The following is a 25,964-nucleotide window of genomic DNA, read 5'->3' on the forward strand; positions in this document are numbered from 1 at the left end:
AGTGTTCCATGGCCTATGACCACTGCAGGCATGCCAGTGTAGGAGGTTATATTTATTTTGAATAGGATACATATTCTAACCTCTGCCGTCAACAAAAATTCAGTTTCTTAACAGTTTGCAATCTTGAGAACAATTACATTTTTATAAATGCAATGGGAGTTGAGATCAAACAACAAAAAAGCTTAGCACCTTATGATATCAGGCCTTTAATTTGCACCTCTTACCAGGGCTTCATCTGTGCACTGAAACACGTAGCAGACAAAGTAGCAGTCACCATTTCCTGACGACTCTCTACAGATGAACCCAAAGTGGTCCACATGTCTAATACCCTGGCACAAAAGAAGTAGTAACAAAAGAGTCAAAGTCAGTCATGTTTACAAGTTGATTTCATACATGTAATTATCACACCAACACATTAGACAGATGTCCAACAGCATCATGGTAAACCAACTATCTCATTCCAGCTATATAAAAACCATCTAGCCTTCTAAAGGATCTTGTAAATATATTTAAATCATAACTACTCATTTACAAATGTAGCAAACTGTAATGGATCTGTTGGGGAAGAACCTGCATGAACAGACAAGTGCATGACCACATGACCAGACCAGATTAAGTTTGATCTCCAATGTACTGCAGTAAATGTTAAAACTCCTCCAAAGATATTGCATCCACACTGGGGACTTAATTCAGTGACTCTGACTCAAATTCAGTAGTACTTACTACTCAATTGTACTACTGTCAGTACATATATCTCAGAAAGAGGAAAGATTGCAGAATCAGGCCAAAGAATCGGAAACAAAACCCATATTACATTATTCTGACAGTGCCCACAATGTGATAGCCCCAATACTGCAAAGATTTCTTCATATGCTTAACTTTACTCGATTTGAATAGTTCAGCTGAATTCAGTGCAGCTACTTTCGGTGTACAAAATTAAGCATGCACAAAAGTCTTTGCAAGATCAGGGCTTCTGATAAGCAATGTACAAAGGATGCAGGAGAGAAATATAATCACATTTTGTACAATTTATTTTATTTCATGAATACAAATGTATCTGTACCTCTACCTATCCGTTACTAGTTGGTCAATTTCATGTTGGTGTCATGCCACAAGTGGGTTTTGCATATTAAAGTCAACCTTCCATTAAGGATAGTAGAAAAGAGGCATGTGATTTGTTAAATCAAAAACCAGGAGCAGATTCGCAAGAAAAACGTGAGTTTCAGTCAGTTATAACTAATTTGAATATTAGCAAACAAGACATTTCTCTGGTATTCCCTATCAATGTTGACCAAATTGCTGAATACTCAAGATTGTCACTGTATCATGAGGATACCAAAATCATAAAACATGAATATTTTTGGACACATATTGGCCAGGAGCACCAAAAACAAGAGCATGTATATGTAGCAGAGCAAGGCTAGTAATCATAAAGTAATGTGAACAGCACAATCTCCTTGCTATAAATATTAATAACCTTTCATCAAGCGCCAACTGAATAAAGAAAAATAATTTAATATACATGTAGATATCCAACTTCTCATAATATGATAGTTGCATACTCATACCACTTGGAAAAAGTATTATGACAAACGCAAAGATTTGGCATTAATATTTCAACAGAAGATATTAATTAGAAAGACAATTAAATGGAGGCCTCAGGTTCTTAAATTCTAATTTCCTGTAAACGCCCAGGCTAGCTCTCTTAGGGTGTATACTGCAGAGCCCATTGTTATAATATCTGACAGTCAGTTCCAGAAAATATGTGTTCCAGAAAATATAATAAGGCTTGATTTTGACCTCCCCTATATATATATATTTGCAACTCCATTGACTTCAAAAGGGTTTACTCCCACTGTATACCAGCATTAGCAAGATCAAGATGAAACTCATAAAAATTTTGTGTTGGTTACTCAGAATGTTACACACTCCATGAAATTTTATTTCTGTAAAAACTCTTCTTGAGTCTGAGTGAGTTCCGTTCCAGGGTCTTGTGGTATAACACTTAGATCTGGGAAAATGGAAATTCTATACTGATTCTGAATAACCTGCTAAATAGGATTTGCTTTGGAATTGGTCAGTATTCTTTGGAATATGTTAAAGTATAAGTAGATTACCTACAGCAGGCAGGAAGGAATCCTTTATAACCCTCTCCTCCCCTCCACAGATAAGTCTCTCAGAAGAATCAAGTATTTTTCTGCTCCTGGAAGCAGTTTTCTGAACTTGATGAATTACAATAAACAGTGATATAAGGACTCCTATGTTTCTATATTATTATCTACAAGCTTGGGTAGACAGTGTATAGCAAAGACTGTTGGATTCAGAGGCCACAGTACTCTTCAATTTCTAGATTGGTCTTAAAGCCTATTTTATGGCTATAGGACACATTTTATTTATTTATTTTAAAAGAGAATCAGTTCCATTTCTTGATGAACTGTTGGAGCAGGCCTCTCCTGACACTTCCAAAATTATTTTAGCAGACATATCCCTAACCATGCTTCAGATGGAACAATATCACAAGTCTGGTATAAACAAGGAACACAATTTGATCTCCATCTTTACAGAGAAACAAACTTCAGAAACATGCTAAGGTGGCACCAGCAGTCCTTCTTCAGTAGGTAGTGTTCTTCACTTCATTACAAACACTTTAAAAAATGCCCTAGTTTTTCAAAAAGAATCGCTGACTAATGCAGCAAGCACAGCATGTGTCCCTTCACCAAGTAGCTAGAACGTACCCCAGCTTGTTTTCTTAAAGCTCCCCAAACATACATCAGCCCACTAACATGAGCTGTAACACTATGAACATGCCAATTATTCTGCAGAGCAATCCACTAACAAATTCACAAACTTCACCTTGTTCATAATCAAAAACGCAGTCACCCTATATCTTCGATTTTGAGTGGTAAAGGCGGTGAAACAAAAGGCCTCCCCGGCCCCTCATTACCTAACCAGCAAAGCACAAAACATCTGCTGAGTTTAAGCACCGATGTATTCCCATAAATTCAAGGCGACCTCAAAGTTAAACACAGGCTTACGTGCTTGGCTGGATCAGGGGTGGATCAGTAGGAGTCTTGCATCACTAAAAACTCTGCCACACTCACAAGACTAATACTTGCGAGCAAGGCAGAGTATTAAAGTAATCGGGATTTCCACTTTGAGAGCATGTGCTTGTTTCAATATCCCAACTGCTTCTAAGAACAAGAACACAGCAGGCAGAGCAGAGCAACTAGGACAGGCAACCTTAGCCTCCTGCCTTGTATCATAGTGGCAGCCATGTCCCAGCATAACAGCAGAGTCAGAAGTAGGTGCCAACAGGCTCCAAGCATTATCATAGTTTGGGGGGAGGGCATGACGGCCGTTGTCTTCCCAAACTGCAAGCCGCGGGAAGGTGTGGAATTTGCCCCCTCCACCCTATGCACAGCCCCATTGGTCTGACTGGAGGTACCCCCTCAAATACAGAACTCAAACTACGCCTATGGCTCCAAGGAAACTGTGATACTGCTCTGTGGCTGGCCACACATGGATGTGAGAGTGAAGTAATCTGTTCCCTCCCCTCTCCTAGTGAGATGAAGAGAAGCTGTATATGTCCAGAATAGCAGCTGTGTTAGTCTGTATCCGCAAAAAGAACAGGAGTACTTGTGGCACCTTAGAGACTAACAAATTTATTTGAGCATAAGCTTTCGTGAGCTACAGCTCACTTCATCATGCATCCGATGAAGTGAGCTGTAGCTCACAAAAGCTTATGCTCAAATAAATTTGTTAGTCTCTAAGGTGCCACAAGTACTCCTTTTCTTTTTGTGTATATGTCCAGTATCCCTAACTGACAAACCACCTAGCCAGTAAAGCATTCTTCAGGCTTGAGGGGACCCTTAAGTCAGGAATTCACTTCCTCTGCTGGTTTGAGAGAGCCAGAGTTTAGTGATCTTGAAGTTTATCTAATGATTCAGGATTCTGGCTGAAAAAGTGGCCTGAGGGGAGGTTAGGGTTCAGGTTCTCCTGTGATCTGGGAAGTTTTCTTCAATGGACACTATATTGATTCAAAGGGTATTAGTTATATTAACACTGTTATTTTTATAACTAGCGCACATGCACCGAACAGGTGTGCAAGGAAAGTAGAGGAGAGGGTGCAAGGAGCCCCCTTTTGCATGCCCACACTAGCCCAGGCACGATGGTAGCCATTTCCTCATTTGTCACTTTCAACCATCTCACCCTCTTTTTGCATCTCTCCACTAGCTCTCCTTCTCCATCAGAATGAATTAACTATTTGTCTTCACTTTCAAGGCCGTTCATGGCCTATCATACACCGTTGAGAGGTCTTGCCTCTCCTCTGCCAATGATGCCAGCCTGTGTCACTCATTTGTTAAATTTTAAAACAAACACCTTTGGATTTCTCCTTCCCTGCTGCCCTTCACACATGGGAGTTCCCTGTAAACGTGCACAAAACTACCTCACTGTCCTCCTTCAAGTGTCTCCATAAAACGCCCCTTTGCTGTGATGCCCGCAAAAAGTTTTGACAATGGTAGAGCAGCTATTGTGCTGATATCCAGCGCTTAATTTGTAATGAAAGAGGTGCCGGGACTATGAACTACCAAGCCTAGAGGTGCCGTGGCTCAGCCCTGGCACAAATTAAGCACTGCTGATACCACTGTCAATCATGCTGACCAGTGTTATCTCATTATTTCTTTGCGAAACTGTTTTTTTATTCCACTGGTCCTCTCTTGTCTGATATTTAGATTGTAAGCTACTTGGGGCAGAGACCGTCTTTTTGTCCTGTGTACGTACAGCGCCTAGCGCAATGGGGTCCTGCTCCATGACTGGGCTCCTAGACTCTGCCACAGTACAAATATATAGTATCAATCGTGCTCTCCTGAGTGCAAAGTCTTCTCTGAATTCACACTAGTCTCCTCAAAAGGGGCAGGGCCACCGTCATGTGCTCTTCTGCGATGGCCAGTAAAGCTGATTCTATACAGAGGTGGAATCAGTTGCCCTACAGTAGAGGCCCCCAAACTGTGGGGCACGCCCCCCTAAGGGGGCATGGGGGAACATCCAGGGGGGCGTGGTGGAGCTCAGGCCAGCCTCTACAGGGAATGGGGAGGGAGCGCCACCCAGCCCCTCCCCGCCCCAGCTCTGCTTTGGTCTTGCCCCCAGCTGCATCCCCAGCCCCATGCCTGGCCCCATCCCCAGCCTCGGCTCTGTTCGTGGCCCCGGGCCAAGGCTGGGGGCAGGGCCGGGAGCAGAGCTGCACTTGGCCATGGGCCCAGCTGCCAGCCCCTAGTACAGCCCAGCTGTGGTTCTGCTCTGGCCTCCACCCCCAGCCTCGGCCCAGCCCCAGCCCCAGCTGTGGCCACAGCCTCGCCCCCCTATCCCTGTCTGCACCCCGCCTCCATCCCTCCAGAGCCGCAGCCACTCCTGTCCTCGGAGGTGCATGGACTGAAATAAGGGGAGGCGCGACCCTCAAAAGTTTGGGGATCACTGTACAGTAAACAACGTCCATCTTCCCTCTATAACCCTGGAGGCATAGCATCAGCCTTCACCAGCTCCTGCTGGGGTAGCGTATCTCTGTACCTCCTTACTATGAGCTGAGTGCAATAACTGTATATATCTGTGTGGTCTACAAAGTAAAAGTAACCTGAATTTGACTGTTATTTTTGAAGAGTGTTCAATTAACTCTGAAGTACTGTTTATGCCTTCTATTTCAGTGACTGATAATGCACTGCACAACACACACACAACCGAGGGAACCCTGAACTTGCACAACAGTGAATCATGTCTTCTGGAATCAGAAAGCAGAACTTGACAGGATATTCGGTCCACTTAATTTTTTATTGCACGGAGAAGAGAGTCTTGACCTCAGACATTACAAGGCTAAACATTAAACAAGAAACGAAGGCTTTACAAAAGTACAGATTTCCAAGGGGTCTACTCACCCATGACATCTGGGGATCCACTTGGAACGAACTGGGAGGGGAGAATCAATGAGTATTCATGAATGGCAGAACCACCATAAAAATTAATGCACTATCAGTTTACCTGAGAGCAAAATGATATTTCCTTGAAGCTTTTCTCAAGTGCTACTTTTTTCGTGTCAGGACTGATGAGGTAAACTTCAGACTGCCCAATCTAAAAACAATTAAATAAAAAGAGGAATACATTTAGCTTCAAGAAACATTATGTCAAATTTGTTCCAACTAAAAAATGTTCCTTGGGTATGAGAAATCTCAAAATTTATTCCACTCTATACTTTGACTCAATGTAGATTTAAATTACAATAGTACAACACGCACCACATTTTGCATGAGAGAGAAAAAACTGATGCAATGTTGGACTTGCACATACTATTAAATTTATAGCATTGTAAAATATTGAATTGGAATTTCATTCTGTTTACCAGGCAAAGGAAAAATTAAAGGACCTGCATTTAACTAGAAAATAGCAAAACTATACTTACAGCAAATCCTGTATCTTGGCAAGGTGTTAGACTAGATGACACTTGGAGTCCCTTCTAACCCTATGGTTCTGTGATTCTACAAAAAATCAGTTTTCCCACGACCTTAGCACATGTCAGTTTAATCAGTTATGTGATGAAACTGCAGTGATATCGAAAGGCAGGCCTGGAAGCTGACCGAATCCCACTTATATTTTTTTTAAAGTGTTGTTAGATGTACATAGTACTTAATATAAAGGCAATGTATCTCAAGCTATAGAAATGAGGTTACTGGAGTACATTTTGATTTACTGGAGTACATTTAGCCGTTGACCAGTTTTGTAGCAGTAACCCTCTAGCTGCTGAGAAGCACTGCCAGGTGTGAACAGGAAATTTTTTCCCAGACAGGCACTAATTTTAAGGGTGAAACAGCTGTTCATGATTTTTCACCATTTTTTATGAGACTCGACATGGGCCAATATATAATGTTTAAATTGCAAAATTGTTGCCAAGTCTCTGGGGGCTACTTCCTAGTTGCCAGAAGATTGTATCTGCAGCCTGGTGAATTTTAGGCTGTTTTCCTCTTAGGAAGGTGGAATCTCCATACATGCACAAAAAACAAACCAACCCAAAAAACTACAGCCACCTACAATTCCCAGAATGTACATTAAACCATCCAGTGCATCCCAGACACCTGGCTTATTGGAAAGAATCATCTAAGAGTGTAGGGGAGGAGAGTTGGGCCTCCTTATTTTGTCTGTTCTAAGCACTTCCCCATGGATTCATTCTTGACCCTTTCTCTTACTTTAGTCTCCAAAAAACTTCCCACCATCTCCTTGTCCCCATGGCTTGTTTTCCTTTGCAGACCCCCAGGGCTGACCTCTTTTGCTTGGTGGGAGGCCATTCATCTCCTTGCTACTCAGTAGACCTCTCCTCTGTTTTTTGCTGGCTGCCTATTCCCGCGGCAGGAGACTAGCTCCCATTTCTACCTCATGCAGTTGCCACTGTCAGAGGAGTGCGTCACTGTACCTAGGGCACTGGCCAGGATAGCAATCTCCCAGGATGGTTTATTAAAACAAGAGACTGTTCCAGCCAGATTAAGGGAATTGGCAAGCATCCTAGTCTAAATGTTTTTCATAACACCTAATGTGTCAAATACTCAGCCTCTACTATATGTTTCATATGAAGTCACAACAATAACCACTGCATGCAAATAAAGATTATTTCAACCTCTGAACAATGTTAATTCAAGACTGATCAATATTAATTGGCTAACCAATGAACCCCAGCACTGTGATCAGCTATGGGATGGTGGATACTGCAGCCCCTGACCAAGTCATTTCACTTCCTGCTACTGAGAGGCATTCCAACCAGATACAAGAAATCCAACTTCGCATATTAAAGAAACACCCTTTGTGAAATATTAGGAGACAAGGAAGCCACCAGGCAAAAGTAACCAAAGTTAAAAGCTGAAAAAGAAGCCACATCCGAAAGTCACGCCACCTTTTTGGGTGGCTAACTCTATACATTCAAGTCTGAAGCACATTGAGGTTTGAGTCAAAATTTTCAGTTTCCACAAACTGGGGTTTAAATTACACACCTCTTTCAGCGTTGTGGCAATTTAGTTAAAGTGCTACTTAAGTCCCAAAGTTCACCAGGTGGGGGGTTGGACCTAAATATCTCCCTCTGCATTCTCCCCTCATCCTGCAAATATTTGCCATAGTCTAATAGTTTGAAACAGTATTCATTTAAAAACTAAGACTTAATTATTTTAAATGAGGCTATTGTATTTTCAAGGTGACAGAACCTGCCCCGAGGAAGGATGGTGCATAAGGTATGGCTGTAGTGGGGCATACACATTTTCCTCCCCACATCCCCAATTTACCTCCCTGAAAAAGCCAGCGTACAGCTGCGCAGCAAAAGTTCTAGAATAGTCATAGCTACTTTTGTCCCTAAGCTCATCCCTCGAGATATAATGATTACACTTCCATTCTGCAGGTGTAATGCCTCTGGGGTCCCTGTTAAAATAGTGCATCTCCTCCACTACAACAGGGAAGGTCTTGGCTCAGAGCCATAAGAAAGCCCTATGAATTTAGTCTGACACAATCTAAGGGCATGTCTACACTACAAAATTAAGTCGACCTAACTTACATCGCATACAGTCGCCGCAGTAATTACATTGTTTGTGCATGTCTACACTTTGTTCATTGTGTCGGCAGTGTGTGTCCTCATCAAGACCGCTTATGCTGATTGCACTGTCAGCGTGGAGTACTGTGGGATGGCTTCTGATAGCCAGTAACAGTCGATGTAAGCAACACAGTGTCTACGCTGACTTTATGCCTCTTGTGAACATGGAGTTATTAAGTCAGCGTAGCGAGGCAGTTACATCAGAGGGAGCAAAATTTTAGTGTAGATACTTACATAGTTAGGTCTGCCTAGCATCGACCTAACTCTGTAGTGTAGACCAGGCCTACATTTTAAAAGTATTTAAAAAAAACTTTGCACTAAACTTTGCACTGTATTTAAAAAAACTTTGTACTAAAAAGTACAGAACCACCACCCCTTCTCTCGCCACCTCCATCTCCAGGGATAGCCAGCCAAAAGAAACACACACAAGTTCTTAATGTACCCAAGAGATAAGCTCAAGATAACCAGCCAAAATATTGTCTACTATACTACCTCTCATTAACCAGTGTTGTACAGAATATAGTAAACATGAATTTATTTGCAATATAGCAGGAAAGCGAAGCAAAACTAACCTATACCCCCTTCAAATCCTGACCTTAAACCATGTGGCCTACCACAGTAGGGGTGTAGCTGGCTAGGTGAATTTTGGATATAAACAGGTCAACCTGGTGCCAACCTCAACCACAGTCTGCTCAAAACTACTGTAGTAACCCACAATTACACATACACACTGATTACTACTGGGAGTAGGTGCAGTGAAACTGCAGGAGCACCTTAACTAAACTGCTTGTTATGGGACACAAAGGGAGTGCTTGCCCGCAGCCAAGTTCCAAAGATCCTGTGCTCTAAATAGGTAGCATCTCTCACCTATAAAGTTGTTTCTGCTGTAATTATTTAGCATAATACACACACACACACACACACACACACACACACACTATATATATATATATATATATAGATCACAGAAATAATAAAAGTTAGACCCAGCCTTTACATCAGACCATTATCAATAATATTCCCTAATAATTTCTCAACCTTGTATTTTTGAAGCTCAACGTTTTATGTGGTGCTGTTTTAAACCATTTCACTTAATATACTTTGACAATGTAAAACAGGTTTTTACACTGAATGATAAAACTCTACAAAGAAATATGTACATTTGTATGTGTAACTTAAGCTCCAATAACTGCAGGAAGTTATTCAAGGAGGAACTCCTATCTTCGCAGGACATTTCTTTTGCATTTCCTATCGAGTGTTAAGAGACATAAAATGCTTGCAATAGTTGCAATTTGTTTTACCGTGAATAACATAGTCCGGTTTCCTGCAATATCTGTTGGCTGCACGACGTTGTGTCCATAGCTAAGTTGACGTTTTAGGTTCAGCGAAGTCTCAGTTTCATCAAAAGAGCTGGCAAAACTGTTACTCCTGCAACTCCCATCTTGAAAGTCCCTCTTAAAAGAAAAGGAACGCAGCCCAGGCTGAGAATAAGATTTCCTAATTGGCCTTTTCTCTTCTTCTTCACTGACCAAGGGTTGGAAAACAGATCGCAATTTATCACTGAATGATAATCCTCCGGAATTATTGGCAGTTTCGCGTTGTTGGGACAATGAATTAAATTCCAATTTTTTGGTACAACTAACATGGTTAAACTTTTCAATACATTCATCTATTAGTGCTGGGGGTGCATTTTTGTGTGCTACTGTCACTCGTCCACAGAACAACACCTCAAACTTTTTCGAAAAAGGGTCTTCAACTTCAGATAGATTATTCTGAAACTCTTCTTGGCGAGCGATTTTTCCAGCCTGTCGAATGGAGCTAATAATCTCAGGCACCTACGAGAAAGAGAAAAATACAGTATCAACAAATCGTTCTTTATGCTTAAGACATTGGAATGCTAAAAGGAGACTCCTAATGTCAAATTTCCATTTCCAATTTCCAAGTGGCCACTAATTTTGGGTTCCTCCTTTTCTGAGAGATCAGCTGGGGACATTGTGAATTTATCTCAAACAATATGTGCATTAGCAGCTAGATACTGTTCAATAGAAAACCTTGCAGGGAGGATGAAAACTGGTTCATTTGCTTCCCTAACAAGAGACCTGATCTTCCAAGGTGCTAAGGATTTCCAAAAAAGCCTCTGGACTGATTTAAATCAAAACAATTTAAATCACAAATTTTAATGATGATTTAAATCAGCAAGCAGAGAACCTTGATTTAAATCATCGATTTTAATTGTGTTCTGCATTTGTACATTTTAGTTATTTGCCTGAAGAAAGGTTGATTCTCATTGGTTGGTAACCATTAAAACATGTTGATTTGCAACTAATTATAGCTTTTAGCTGTAGCTCACGAAAGCTCATGCTCAAATAAACTGGTTAGTCTCTAAGGTGCCACAAGTACTCCTTTTCTTTTTACGAATACAGACTAACACGGCTGTTACTCTGAAACAAGACTACTTTTGGTGCTTCTTTTTGCTAACTAGGAGAATAAACTATATCTATATACATTTATTTAAGCAATTATACAGCTTAATTTAGGTTTATTCAGATCCTCAATTTTTACATTTTTATTATGTTAAGAAATGCATCATTCACCATGCTGTGCAGAGAATAAAATTATGTTCTCCATGCAGTAAAAGTGTGAGAGCACCGTTCCAGTGTGTTCTAGTCCTGGGTCAAGGGACAGACTACCGAATAACCTATGGTGGACCCCAAGGGGATTCCACTGAGGAAACCACTGTACTAGATGATTCATTTTATACTTCTGATTTGTGTCAAGCTCTGTTTGGCTGGAAATTGAATGAATAAAGAATGTGCAAAAACCAGCACTTAAAATGTATTTATTAGTTAAATAAAACTACTTTAAATGCCCCAAGAAGAAAAGTTTATTAAAATGTTTTGCATTTAAAACTGATTTATTAAAAAAGGAAGTATCATCAATAGTTAATGAATTGCACTGATGGTTTCTGGTCACCATGTAATTGAAAATATTAGAACTAGTAGGTCTCATCCTCCCACAGCTAGTTTTCATTCACAGATTAGAAGAGAAAAAAATAGCTTTCTTGCTTTTTCAGCTCCCAAGTGGTTTCTAAACTTTGAATGAAATAGTCATTGAGGTAAACTAGTGTGTTAAGTCAGAGCGTGCAAATGAAATTTGCTGAGAATACAAAGTTGGGAGGCATGATTAATACAGAGGAGGATCGGAAAAATATACAGGAAGATCTGGATGACCTTGAAAACTGGAGTGACAGAATGGGATGAAATTCAACAGTACTAAGTGCAAGATCATGCACTAAAAATTTCTGCTGCAACTTGGGGGCTCCTTAGTTGGAAGCAACAGAGACCTGAGTGTGGTGGTCAATTACAGGATAACTATGAGCCACCACTGTTCAAGGCACTGGTAAGACCTCAATTGGAATAAACAAGTCTGGTCACCCATATTCAAGAAAGATTAATTTAAACTAGAACAGATGTAGAGAAGAGCTACCAGGATGATCGGGAAATGGAAGGCCTATCTTATGAGAGGATACTGAAAGAGCTTGTCATGTTTAGTCTAGCAAAAAAATGGTTGAGAGGGGATATGATTGCTCTGCATAAATATATTAGTGAGGTAATTCCAGAGAGAGTGTAAAGCTATTTAAACTAAAGGATGGTGTTGGCACAAGAACAAATTGATATAAACTGGCCATGAACATATTCAGGATGGAAATTAGAAAGTTTCTAACCATCAGAAGGTGAAGTTTGGAAACAGCCTCCCAATAGGAGATGTGGGGGCAAACAACTTAAATTAGTTTTATGAGAGAAGGGGAAATTTATGAGTGCAATTGTATGATGGTGTTGCTTATGATGGTAGGGGGCTGGGCTCAAGGGGCTCACTTCTGGCTTTCATATGTTCCCCAAAGCTCATGCTTCACAGTTTCAGCAGGAGTCAGGAAGGGCTTGCCTCCACCCCCTCCACTTGCCTGCCCCAATGTATTCTGGGAGGGTTTTTCTTTAAAAAAAAAACAATTCCTTCCTCAAAGCATCAGGGATGGAGATGACTGGAGATGGGACAATGGAGATGGGGAAGGCCAGAGCTCTGAGGTGGCACCGAGTTTCTCTTGCTCAGGTGCTTCGCTGGCTGGTTCTTGCTCACATGCTCAAGGTCTACCTGATCACCATATGTGGAGTCAGGAAGGAATATATCCCCATTGACAGTGACCTTTGGGATTTCTTACCTTCTTCTGCAGCATGTGGGTGTGGGTTGCTTGCCAGGGTTATCTGGGTATATCTCACTTAATCCTTTCCTTGTCATTAGGGGAACCTCGAGCTCTGGTGTATCTCAGTCTTTCCTATTTTCTGTCAGTGACACATAACTGTATAATACTTTAGTCTCATTTCAGTTGTTCGATTTAGTGTGCAGGTGCTGGGCGGTGTGGGTGCCCGTGGTATACAGGAAGTCAGACTAGATGATCTAGTGGTTCCTTCTAGCCTTAAACTTAAGACTCTATGATCTACTTGAATAAAATGAAATTAAGAAATTATTCTCTCTGCCCCTACAAAAGAGGTGACTGCTGTCAAGAGTTGGTTTAACCCTTCAACAAACTCCAGCTCCAGATGCTTAGCCAGCAACTTCCACCAGTTCAGTGGTTTGACTTTCTTTAAAACTTAGCAGCAAATATGTACTGCTTACTATTATTTTTTGTATTTAATGTAAATGATTTTAATAGATTATAATCAGTTTAGGTCTGACATAGGATGCCAATTTCAAATTTAATTTTAAATAGGTTTATATTTTTAAATTAAACCTCTATTTAATTTAATAATTTAATTTTAAAAAATCCTCAGTTTTCATCCACCCTAGCCTCTACAGCTCACACCCAGTGTTAGTATCAAGTTCAAACTCAAAAAGGAAAGAAAAATAACATTCTAGAATATAACAGTAGCCACAAAACAATCAGGAATGCCAAGCATTAATTTTATTGGTAGGTTAATGGCAAATCTTGCACACTTGTCATAACCTTCATAGTAGCACATTCTACCATTAGACCAAAGTGTTTTTGACAGAAAGTAATTTTGTTAGAAAGAAACAAAATAATTCCTTTTTTAATATAATTCTATAATTCCACACAGTGGGAGTCCTATCTAAATTCATTTAAGAAACATTCCACCATTTTCATGGAATCCACGTTAGGAAATACTCAGTTATGATCCACAGAAACTATAAATTATAAACAAAAGCCCAACTACTATCAGAGGCCAATATTTTAATCTATTAACATGAACTGAATCAATAATAGTTGGAAATCGCGTCTGCTGTCTGAATAGCACATGCAAGGCTTCTTCCAATGGTCTGCTAGGCTCATATTTATATAGTGTATACCATACTTGATTATGTCACACTGCTTTGTGTTCTCTCTCAGTAAAGGATTATATCATCATATCAGCAACAAAGGCTGTAGAACAAACACAAACCTGGTGCCACAGTGTATTCATCCAGCAGAGAATACTGCCAGGTATTTAACAATCCAGAGTGATTTTGACAAAAGACCAACGAATACATAATTTTCTACAGAAATGGATCTCATCTAGTGAAAGAAGAAATTTAGGATTAAACCCACTTTCAGAATGATTATGTTCATGAAAATTTGATTGCTGATGCTGCAGCAGGAGGTCTGGAATAGCGTTCTAAAACAGTTAAATCAGTTAAATCATACATAGAGGAAAAAGACAATGGGTCAGGACTTAAAAATTCTATTCCCAGCTATGCCATTAATTCGCTGAGCAGCCTTGGGCCTAGACAGCTCTGTGCCTTGGTTTTAACATATGTAAAATGGAGATGATAGTTCTTGTTACCTCCAAGGGTGTTGTGAGGCTTATTATTTAAGAGGCCAGACTGTGTGTTCTTCCCTTTCTAGATTGGTGTTCGATCATATTAAAGAAGTTCTGTATTAAAATCATAAATGAGTTTGATTCCCCATAGTTTAAATTCCAGGGTATTACTAATTAAGAGGTCTCTTGGTTTGTGGTACTGTTTCTCTCCCCCATGTGTGAAACTTGCAAGCTGCTAATTGCGTTAGTACATTCTAAGACAGAGTCTGTTCTCAAAGCAATTCACACAGAGAGAAACTCAAAGCAATACTCTGTAACAACAGAAACAGCACCCAGAGACTCCCCACCCTTTTGTTGTATTAACAATTGTGATTAAAATAGAGATAGAGGATGTATGTGGACGGATGCTTGGTGTGGATAATAACTGAATGATCACGGAGGTGCCAGCCTAAGAATCCAGTGTCCATCGGCTGAAGAAGGCGTCAAGTGGAAATAACCAGAGGACCCCCGGAGGGCAGACTGGAATCCACCCAACAGCCTCAAGAATGGGAGAACCAAAGAACAAGATAACATCTAGCAGCATGGAGCAGTGAGGAATGTGCTATCTGCTGATTGATTCAGCAAAAGCATGATGAAGCAATTCCCAAAGACGGAAGAAACTCCTATAAAAATGGATTCTAGAAAGTGAGAACTTTGGGGGGGTCTGATTCTGCAAACCAACTTCCAGGAGCATCAGATGAGCATCTGACAAGGCCCTGCTCCCTCCTCATGTCCAGGCCACCTGGCCAGTGGCTTGGCATGAGCAACTCTAAGGCTGGTAACTATGATAACAACCTTGCAGAACCTCTGTGTGTGTGTGTGTGTGTGTGTGTGTGTGTGTGTGTGCGTGAATGAATGTGTGAATAAATATAATGGAATGTTATAACTATAACTAACTGCTTACTAGGATTCTTTCTGTATTCACAATAAATGTGGTATTTTGCCTTTTTCCCTTTAATAAGATCCTGTTGGTTTTTAATTTATTGGTACAACATTTGAAGACGAAAACAGCTGTGGGGGACTTTAAGCCATTTTTGCACCCTCCCTAATTCTGGCCCTGTCCAGAGGCACTATTTAGAGTAGGTGTAAGGTTGCCTTATGGTGTGCCAAGTTTTAGGTGACCATCTAGGGACTGTTTACTCCAGCATAATAGCTTCCTCTCACACCCTCTCTACCCACTGCAGAGCCAATATACCAGACCCTTAGGACTCAGTGTTTATAAAGTACTTTGAAAAAAGAAAAGGAGTACTTGTGGCACCTTAGAGACTAACCAGTTTATTTGAGCATGAGCTTTCGTGAGCTACAGCTCACTTCATCGGATGCATAGCATATCGTGTACTTTGAGACACTCTCCTGAAAGCTGCTATTTAAGTGCAAAGTGATATTCCTGGAATTGAAGAGAAACTGGGAGTTGGATGAGGTTTGGCAATTTCTGATTCAGATTTGTGAATTGTAAGGAAAAAGTCCTTTCATCTAGTCACATAACTTATGTAGTGTGTCAATTACACATATAATTTGGTTATATATAGCCACATTTCAGGCTATGTCTGCATGAGCGTTTTCTAGGAAATCTTCCCTTGTTCCATCACCAGTACAGCTCCACCAGTGGGAGTGCCAGAGTAGACCAATTACAAGTCATAGAATCATAGAATCATAGAATATCAGGGTTGGAAGGGACCCCAGAAGGTCATCTAGTCCAACCCCCTGCTCGAAGCAGGACCAATTCCCAGTTAAATCAGTATTCGTAGGACCATGTTATCCAGACATGCTCTGAGCAGGTTAGATGACACAATAGGCCAAAGACACTGACAGCTGAGCCACATTCCCATTCTCATCATTGCTACCATTACCAAGACTGTGGTGGTGGTGATGCAATAGAGAGAGATTTCCTGGAAAATGCTAACGTCTGCAATGCAAAAATAGCCACTAAATGGAGCTTACCCCAAATCAGTGAAACAGTAGTTTTATCCCTCCACGCTAGGAATTTGCACCAGTACAGCTACTCCAAAAGGTGTAGTAGGGGATAATTCCCAGTCTAGATAGGCCTGTGACCAATTGCTAATGCATTGTTACTGAATTTGTTTTCTTCAGTGTTCATGAGACTGCTGTTCTATAGCAAACTGGGCCTTCTATGCAGACATAATTTAACAAACAAAAAGACAAATCTAAAATCCTAGGTTTACTTTAAAATAGTTAATGAACTTCATATTCAAAGATACACAATGGGCCTTAAAAGGGAGGGATAGTTTTTATTTTGCCTTGGGCTTGAATTTCCTGATATTACATCAATTATAAATAGCAGCTGGGCTTCAATCCTCTGTCTATTTAAGAGTATTTCCTCCTTTGTTGTATAAGAACACGAAATGTGAAGCTAAGCTGGACACCTAAAGGGCATCCGAAGAGCAAAAACAGGGAGACGTACTGCCACTTGCAATGTACATTAGATTCTAATGGTCAACCCAGAACATTACTTCAGTGGCATAACTGCAACCATTTCTTTAATACATGTGCACACCACCAGGCTGATCAGGCAAACTGATGCAGCATGGTTCTAATATTTAATACTGACATCGAGTAGAAGTGATAAATCTGCATTTGGCTGTACATTTAAACATTCTCCTTAATTTGTTAGGGGAGTGAGAGATGGGGAGAAAGAGAGAGAGGGAAAAACCCACAAGTTTTTCCCAAAGGTCCTCTGGGGTTGGATGAAATTTTTTAAAAATATTTTTACTATCAGGACTTCAGTATTACACCAGACCTTCATGTACAGGTTTGCATGCAGGTCTAGGAACCAGTAATTCATAAGTTTTAATGTTTGCTCTGTCCCCAACTCCCTCTGTGACCCCTGGGAAGGGGAAATCACTAAATCACTCTGTGTCTCAGTTTCACCAATTGTAAAATGAGAATAATGCTTAGCTGCCTCACTGGAGTAAAGATTAACTAGTTTAAAAATTGTGAAGTATTTTTGAAGTTGAAATGTTATAATAGCTAAGAATTATTAAAGTCAGTCATGCCGTCCTTATCCTGGAAAAGTTACCATCAAGTACAATGAGAATTTTGTCCAAGAACTGCATGATCAAGCTAATTGTAAACACAGCCACTGCAAACCTCTAGCAAGGTGGAAGTAAATTCTGTGTCAAGTTCCCTGGCTTCTTCAGCACTGTGATGAAATCTCTTGTAGTTTGACAAATTACAAGATGGAGATTACTACTGAATTAAATTGGTGTAATTATGGGATTTAGAAACAGACTAAGTAGGGGCTATATGATGGTGGCAGCAGTGGGAATGATGAAGCTTTGTTGATAACTGAATGGATGTTTAATTGTTATGACAGGATTTGGACATCAAGTAATAATGTTTGGTGGGATGATATGCTGCTGAAAAAGTTTCCACATGGGGTGGGATATTCTCCTGGGGACTTGTTCCTCGGGGTACCTTCTTGGGGGTCTAGTGTATCATTCCTTCTGCAGTGGTGAGAGACAAAAGGTCTAGCTACATATAGAAGGTAGCTTATTGTTGCCTAGCTCTCACCCCTCTCTGCAATACACAACTAGAGATGCGAAGCAACACCCTAGTTTAGCTGTGGTTGGAGCTGTATGATGGGAAGGGAGCACATTTTGGGTCAGGGATTCCAGGGTTATTTTAATCCTAGTTTGTCATCTTTATTTATCTGAATTCATTGTCTCTATTGATGGCATTCACAGTCTGTGCTAGACAAGTACACAGCTCTGGCAACTATGCCAGTGACACAATGTGGTGGACAAGAGGGATGTGTGGTACTGCCACAGGCAGAGGACTCTGAGGACTAAGGATAAAAGACTGGTACTGGGGGATCTGGTCCCTTAATCCCTGAAGAGGTGGGCATGGAGAAAACCATGGAGGAGAGCATTTCCCAGATATAGACCAGGCATCTGACATTTAGTATCAGAGCCATGGGCATTGTGTAGTATGCTATCTTAAAAGCAAGGAGGAGGGACTCTATTCTACAGTTCATGCTACTTAATTCAAGATCAGTAGCCAATAACCATTTTGGCCATCAATGATCTAATTGTTGATGAAGAACCTGATTTTGCATGTTACTGAGACTAGCCAGGTGATGTTGCTTTTCCAACCTTGACAGTCACCTCTGTTATGCAGTTCACCATGAGCAAAGGGACAAACAGGGAGGTAGAGTAGCTGTGCTGGTCACAACTGATTTTACATTTTGGAGGCCTCCACTCTAACCCTGTAGTTGTAAGAATATATAAAATAAACAAACCACCACCACCACATAGGTACGACATTTTCAAACAGTACTGTGCTTTTTGAGTTACTTTTCAAGTGGTCTTCACCCAATAACTCCTTAATCTTTTTGGAGTTGTGATAGTGGAATACAATTGTTAAAGCTGTTTGCAAGTAAAAGAAACAGATGACTTGAACGTACACACAGGGAGCAAATAATATATATGAACACTATGCGTATGTCTACATAGCCGAACAAAAAAACAAAACCAAAAAACCCTCGCAGCAGTGAGTCTGAGAGCCCGGGACTACAGCCCAAGTCTGAGTCCATAGACCCAGGGCTCTGAAATGCTGCAATGGTTTTGTTTGGGGTTTTTGTTGTTGTTGTTATGTAGACATACCCCGTATGTACACTGTATATACCTGGGCTTTCAGAACAAACAAACCAACAATATTCAGAACTGTTTGACTCAGATCCATCTGGTGAAAAAACCACTGGGCTTGTGAAAATGTTTATGAGAGAGATCCGAAAGGCACAGTGTGACCACTGGAGGGAGCTGATTGAAACAATAAACCTCAGCCACAAAAAAAAAAAAAAAGGAGGGGGGGGGTCACTATTCAGAAGCTGAACCCTGATGGACAACAACCAAAGCATATCCTTGCAATCTCTCCCATCCAAGTCACACACCAACTCATCTTAAACGGTAAACAGACCACAAAGCAAAGCGCAAAACAAAACAAATCAAGTAGGAGTTTTTGCTCACTGCTCAGAGACAGCAAAAGTCCCCAGTCAGCAGGTCAATATTGAGAAGCTGACAATAGTTATGGAAACCCTGAAGTGTGGAAAGGCAGCTGGACTTAATGGTATACCTAATGAACTATTACCACACTTTGGGATAAGACCATAGAAGTGGCTACTTGATTTCCACAGCTCTCTCCTGGAGACAATGCCGGTGGCCAGGCTGCAAAGACAGGCCCAAGTGGCTCCACTGCAAAGAGGAGTGGCCAAATTCTGCAAAGAGCTACAACCCAATATCCTTACTCTGCTGAACCTACAAGCTATATAAGCAGATGATAGTGGATGGAATAATGCTAATAGTAGAAGGGCAACTGACTGATGACCAAGCTGGTTTCCACCCAGAACATTCATGCTGTGGCCAAGTTGCAAACCTAACTCAGTACATCAAAAATGGCTTCATAACTTGCAAAATTACAGGGATTGCATTTGTTGATCTGTCAGCTGCTTATGACTCCATGAACTATCATGCACTTCTACTGTAACTGGCAAGAATTTTGAGAAATAGGAAGATGGTCCAAGTCATCTCTTCCCTGCTTGCTAATCAACGTTTCTTTGTTGAGATAAATGGTCAGAAAACTCGATGGCGAACTCATCATACTAGCTTGCCCCAAGACTCAGTGCTAGCACCCTTATTACTTAACGTCTACAGAAATGAAAAGCTGGAATTCCCCAACATATAAAGATTCATTTATGTAGATGATCATTACATTACCACCAAACAGGAAAGATTTGAGGACACTGAGCACATTCTAACTGGCTCCTTGAGCATTCTTGGAGAAAACTATTACACATAGTTTCTGACTGCCAACCTTAGCAAGACACCTTCCACCTGAAGGCCAAGGAAAAGCTCCAGATATTGTGGGATGGTACAATCCTTGAGCATATGAACATCTGGAGTATCTTGGGGTCATGTTAGGCTGAATCCAGACATTCAAAGAGCACATCAAGAAGCTGAAAAAGCAAGTGAACTCCAGGAACTGTGAACTCCAGAAATTGGCCATTACAAAATGGCAAACTGACCCCAAAACCAGTCTCTCTCTGTGTTTCTCAGTTGCAGAGTACTGCCCCGCAGTATGGTCACACTTGAGGCGGCACACAAAATTGATTCTGATCTCAAACAATCCTGCAAGAACATCACAGGGACTTTGAAACAGACTTTGACACTGTCGCTGTATTGTCTTATAGGGATTGCACCACCACCAGGGAGGCAAGATACCTTCAGTAGAAAGAAGGCACAAAAACAAGTGCAGGATTCAAGACATCCATTCTTGAATTCCACCATCCAAGAGGTTTAGTCTAGAGACATCCTTGACTGTGAAAATCCCTTACTCTGTAGACTTTCCCAGTGGTATTTGGGGGTAACGAAATGGCAGGAAATGCTCTTTCAGAACTCCTTCTCCCAGGCACTGACCTTAAACAAAAATACTAATATCAGGCATGACCTGGAATGGCAATGTCTGGTGACAATATGACCAAGTGTAAGCTGAGGAATGATTCCAAATGTCAATGTGGAGAGCTTAGAGTAGACAAAGACTTGAACACTGCCTGATGCAGTGCCCCATGTCAAAATCCTGTATCCCTGAGGATCTATTCAACTATTCAACAGTGACACCACCAGGTCTTGGGTGCAGTTTTGGAGCAACAAGCTATCATGATGATGAGATAATGAATGTTAAATAAGAAAGTGCTGTTTTTACAGTCATGTTTACGATGACACATACTGTACAGGAACTAGTAATTGCATGGACTTTGCACCCTAAATATTTCCCCTATTCCACCTGCCTTGCCCGTCTTCATTTCAACCTATGTCATGGTGTATGTTGTTGTACCAATAAATTAAAAACCAGCAGGATCTTATTAAAGGGAAAAAGGCAAAATACCACATTTATTGTGAATACAGAAAGAATCATAGTGAACAGTTAGTTACAGCTATAACATTCCATTCAATCTCATATTTATTCACACATTCATTCATTCATTCATTCATACACACACACACACACACACACAGGTTCTGCAAGGTTGTTATCATAGTTACCAGCCTTAGAGTTGCTCATGCCAAGCCACTGGCCAGGTGGCCTGGACATGAGGAGGGAGCAGGGCCTTGTCAGATGCTCATCTGATGCTCCTGGAAGTTGGTTTGCAGAATCAGACCCCCCCAAAGTTCTCACTTTTTAGAGTCTATTTTTATAGGAATTTCTTCCTATGCCAGTCTATGCAAATTGCTTCATCATGCTGTTGCTGAATCAATCAGCAGATGGCACATTCCTGACGGCTCCCTACTGCTAGATGTTATCTTGTTCTTTGGTTCTCCCATTCTTGAGGCTGTTGGGTGGATTCCAGTCTGCCCTCCGGGGGTCCTCTGGTTATTTCCACTTGACGCCTTCTTCAGCCGATGGACACTGGATTCTTAGGCTGGCACCTCCCTGATCATTCAGTTATTATCCACACCAAGCATCCATCCACATACATCCTCTATCTCTATTTTAATCACAATTGTTAATACAACAAAAGGGCAGGGAGTCTCTGGGTGCTGTTTCTGTTGTTAGAGTATTGCTTTGAGTCTCTGTGAATTGCTTTGAGAACAGACTCTGTCTTAGAATGTACTAACACAATTAGCAGCTTGCAAGTTTCACACATAGAGGGAGAGAAACAGTACCAAAAACCAAGAGACCTCTTAAATTAGTAATACCCTGGAATTTAAACTATGGGGAATCAAACTCATTTGTGATTTTAATACAGAACTTCTTTAATATGATCCAACAATGTCATCTAGTTTGTAAATAACTTTGGACCATGTCTTTTAATTGCCTGCATTATACCATGCTCATATTGTTCTGTATAAATTAGAATATTCACAGTGGAGTGACAGTGTCTCTCGAGTCCCACAGCCCTTCTCATCAATATCTTACCTAAATCAAATCACATTTAAAGGGCCTGATTGTTAAAAAGAGCTTCTGTCTCTTCTTGCATTCCCAATATGCTGCTTGCAAATAACCGTGGGTGCAAATGAGGACAGAGGCTTACCTGATTTACAGGTATAATTAGAAAGTTAGCCAGAATCCTTTTATCTGTGCACATAACCACTGTGTCCACAAAATGAAACCCACAACAATTTGTAAACACAAATAAGGGAAGCCTGTTATATACATATATAACTTCACATGCATAATTTTTGGTTCCCGGAATACTTGTATTCTTAAGTCTTCTCTGATTCACTTTCTCTATTTAAATATATAATTAGTGGATACAGATTCTTTTTGTAAATCAGATAAACAGCTACTGAGGATAAAACACTGGTTCCCAAAGCCAAAAGACAAAGTATTGAGCAACGTGCAAATAAAGATGTAACTTCACCAAATAGGGGCAGTGCTTTATCGAGCAAGCTCGCTCTCCCCTCCCTCTCCCACTTCCCCCCCCCCCCACACACACACACTTTGGAGGACTGTCCTGGGAAACAGAAGATATAACTAAAGCAGGAGAACTAATGTTTATATTTCAGATGCTGTGAATGTGGTATCTAAAAATCGTATGCTTAGACGATTCATGAATTCACTAACGCAAAAGTAAAAGACAAACTGTACATTTATTTAAGTATGCTGGCTGGATTATTTCTGTTATGATTAAATGGACATCAAATGGAAGCACATATAGAAAGGTGACATATACATGCAAACTATAAAATTAAGAAATTGTAAGCAACCTCTTGTCTTTATATTGTTGGTTAATCTAGTGAGAGACAAACCAGCACCTACAGCTTCTTAATATTTGTTTTTATTAGTTTACTAGATTAACACAATTAGCATTTCTACATCCTGAACTGAATCATGAGAAAAATGAGTCATTTTATAGCTGTTAAAGTTTGTTTTATTCCATAATTTATGGTATTTTGAAAAGCAAGAAGCTGTTCCTCCCAGAGCTGACTTTCTCCTCGAGGGGCAAGAAATCAATCAACACTTTCATTTTTTTTCCCACCAAAAGTTATCCCTTGGGGTCTATGCAAAGACACACATTAAAAAGTCCCATGTCTTCAGCCTTCAGTGGGTCCATGACAAAGAGTGATAAACTATTTTAATTAAGAACGATCCGTAACAGCTGAATACAACAGCTGCCTTTTGGTAAACATATCCTGACTAAAAAAAAGACTATTTATCTAACAAGACATAAGCAGCAGGCAGGGCCAGCTCTACGATTTTTGCCACCCCAAACAAAAAAAATTTTGGCCGTCCCCACTTTTTTTTCGTGCCCCGCCGCCCCCGGCCCAACTCCGCCCCTTCCCAACCCCTTCCCCTCCCTGGCCCTGTCTCCTCTCCTGGGCGTGCTGCATTCCCCCCCCCATTGCTTCCTGCGGCCCCCCCCCCCAGCTCACCTCCGCTGCGCCTGCTCCCCTGAACACTACGCCGTTCCACTTCTCTCCCATCCCTCTCAGGCGAGAGAGAGGTAGCACGTTCAGGGGAGCAGGCAGAGCGGAGGTGGGGGGGGGGAGCGGAAGCGCAGGAAGTAATGGTGGGAGGGGGTTAGAAGAACCGCTCCCCGCCCCAGCTCACCTCTGCTCCACCACCGCCATCTCCTCCGAGCGTGCCGCCGCTCGGCTTCTCCTCCCTCCCTCCCAGGCTTGCTGCGTGCTCAGGAGAGCATGCGGAGCGGAGGCGAGCTGGGGAGGCAGGGGTACATTTCTAGGGGCAGCATGGCCGGCACCGGAATGCCGCCCCTAGAAATGTGCCGCCCCAAGCACCTGCTTGTTTTGCTGGTGCCTAGAGCCGGCCCTGGTAGCAGGGTAATGTATTCCGCTGAAGATGAACTGTGTAATACATAAAATCTTTAATGTCACATGACCACAAAAATGCCAATATGATTTTCGATGGCAGACACAGGCGTCACAACATTGACGGCTTGTCTACACTTACAGCACCACTGTAGCGCTTCGTGAAGATGCTACCTACACTGAGGGGAGAGCTTCTCCTGTCAACGTAGTAACTCCATCTCCCCGAGAGGCAGTAGCTATGTCGAAAAGAGAAGCCCTCTCACCAACATAGTGCTGTTCACACCAGGGGTTAAGTCGGCATAATTACATCGCTCAGGGAAGTGAATTTTACATACCCCTAAGTGATGTAGCTACACCAACATAAATTCCTAGTGCAGACCAAGCCCGAGTACAGTAGTAACAGTCCCTCCTTATGGCACTAATTCAGAAATGCACTTCAGCATGTGCTTCACTTTATGAACATGTGTAGTCCTGGAGCTACTTGTAGTTAAAGTGAAGCAGATGATTTAATTACTTTGCTGAATTAGGGCCTACGTGGCTATAAGATTTCACCTAGAATAATAAAGCGTCACAAGGTACAGATCTTGTAATGCAGCACTTCTAAACTCCTGGAGACTAAGGCCATGTCTACACTAGGGATGTAAATACCGTTTAAAAAGTTAACCGTTTAAACGATTAAAAAATATGTCATTTAAATGGTTAACTGTTTAAGCAGCTGGGGCCCATTTGGCCGGCGTGGCTGGGCCCACTCCAGCCAGGCGCCAGTGCTGGAACCGCTCCGGCCAGGTGCCACTGCTCCGGCCGCGTGCCGCAGCTAGGCCCACTCCGGCCGGCATGGGGGTTAATGGTTAAGGCAGTTAACCGGTAAGACTATGTTTATCAGTTAACCGGTTAATCTTTTAGATCCTTAGTCTACACTACAAAATTAAGTTGACCTAATTTATGTTGGCACAGAGCCACTGCAGTAATTACATGGCTTGTGTGAGTCTACACTTTACTCCTTGTGTTAGCAGTGCATGTCCTCACCAGGAGCGCTTTTATCGATTGTACTGTCAGTGTGTGGCATTGTGGGACAGCTCCCGAAAGCCAGTAACAGTCAATCTAAATATCACAGTGTCTACACTGACACTGTGTCAACCTAACTACATCAGCCTTGACTCTACACTGCTTGTGGAGGTGGAGTTATTAAGTTGGCATTAAGGGGCTGTTATGTCAGCAAGAGCAAAATTTAAGTGTGGACACTTCCATAGTTAGGTCCACGTAAGCTCATTCCTATCTCTGTAATGCAGACCAGACTTGAAGCTGAAACATTATTAGGCCATTGGACAAAAAAGCATTTTGATTAACTGCAGTTTGACTAGTCAACAGCTGACTATTATATATGACAGACTATTTTTTTTACTTTTAAAAGGGTGTTTACTTCCTCATTATTCCGTTAACAAAGGGCTAAATAAAATACAAGGGATTTGTCATTTGATATTTAGCAGGAAGTCTAACTGGCTGCAAGCTCCTTTCTTTCTCCCTTTTCCCAGCAAAGCTCCACAGGGCTAAATGTAAGCTCCAAAAGAGTGTAGCTGCAGGGAATTCCACTCCTGCAGTTTAGGAGCTCTACAGAAGCTATACTCTGATGTAGGCCATGTCTACAGTAGCACTTATGTCAGCAAAACTTTCGTCACTCAGGGGACTGAAAAAAAAAACAAACCCTGAGCAACGTAAGTT

General features: G+C 41.4%; 1 protein-coding gene across 1 annotated transcript in view; it reads right to left on the minus strand.

The window, feature by feature from the left end:
* Positions 1–25,964, minus strand: part of TBC1D1 (TBC1 domain family member 1) — a 246,980-nt gene that overhangs the window by 153,268 nt on the left and 67,748 nt on the right. Inside the window, exons 3-5 of the mRNA XM_074951553.1 lie at positions 9,913–10,446; positions 6,031–6,120; positions 225–329 (exon numbers count right to left, since the gene is read on the minus strand). Coding sequence (XP_074807654.1) covers positions 225–329; positions 6,031–6,120; positions 9,913–10,446 — 729 coding nt within the window. The remainder of the gene's footprint in view (positions 1–224; positions 330–6,030; positions 6,121–9,912; positions 10,447–25,964) is intronic.

The sequence above is a fragment of the Natator depressus genome, chromosome 4 (genome assembly GCF_965152275.1).
Source record: "Natator depressus isolate rNatDep1 chromosome 4, rNatDep2.hap1, whole genome shotgun sequence".
Lineage (NCBI taxonomy): Eukaryota > Metazoa > Chordata > Testudines > Cheloniidae > Natator > Natator depressus.